Source organism: Penaeus monodon, chromosome 23 (genome assembly GCF_015228065.2).
Source record: "Penaeus monodon isolate SGIC_2016 chromosome 23, NSTDA_Pmon_1, whole genome shotgun sequence".
In the NCBI taxonomy this organism is placed as follows: Eukaryota; Metazoa; Arthropoda; class Malacostraca; order Decapoda; family Penaeidae; genus Penaeus; species Penaeus monodon.
Genome location: NC_051408.1, coordinates 23,124,916 through 23,125,462, shown reverse-complemented (window position 1 = coordinate 23,125,462; position 547 = coordinate 23,124,916). Strand labels below are relative to the sequence as shown.

Here is a 547-nt window from a genome sequence, read left to right as displayed (position 1 = left end):
TAGCCTGTTTCCTTAAACTTTGCGTCAACGAGCAATATGGTGTTATTGTTTGTTTATTTTTTATTCACATTATTCACTCGGCCTGCATTATCGTACCGCTGGCACCTCTCCAGCGCAGGTTGGTGCCAGGTTGTGGGTCTTTCCTGTCGTACAGCCACACACACCTCTCGCGCCAAAGCTCGATATGTCTCTGTGAGCTTCGAGTTATGAAATTTGGATTTCATTTGTGCTAATATCCGTGATACGTTTACGTTTTCTTAAAATAATGCCTGGACTTTGAGTATTCTCATTTACAGAAAATCGTTGTGTTGACAATAGTTCGTTTTCAAAGGAGCTGCGGCGGTAATCTCTGTGTTCTAAGAAACTCACTTCGGTATTTCATATAAATCACAGAAGGTTTCATGATTGGTATTTAACCCGCCTATGTTTAACATTGCAAATATGCCGCCACCAAGAACACCCCAAGGCACGTAGCATTATAATGAGTGACATAGGAGTGAATACATAATAGACGACTAAATGGAAGAGAATGAAGAAGGTAAGCATT

General features: G+C 40.8%; 1 protein-coding gene across 1 annotated transcript in view; it reads left to right on the top strand.

Moving 5' to 3' along the window:
• Positions 1-149: 149 nt before the first annotated feature.
• The window catches only part of LOC119587897 (calcitonin gene-related peptide type 1 receptor-like), a gene marked incomplete at its 3' end in the record, with an annotated part of 193,512 nt that continues 193,114 nt past the window's right edge, over positions 150-547 (top strand). Inside the window, 1 exon segment of the mRNA XM_037936603.1 lies at positions 150-538. Coding sequence (XP_037792531.1) covers positions 520-538 — 19 coding nt within the window.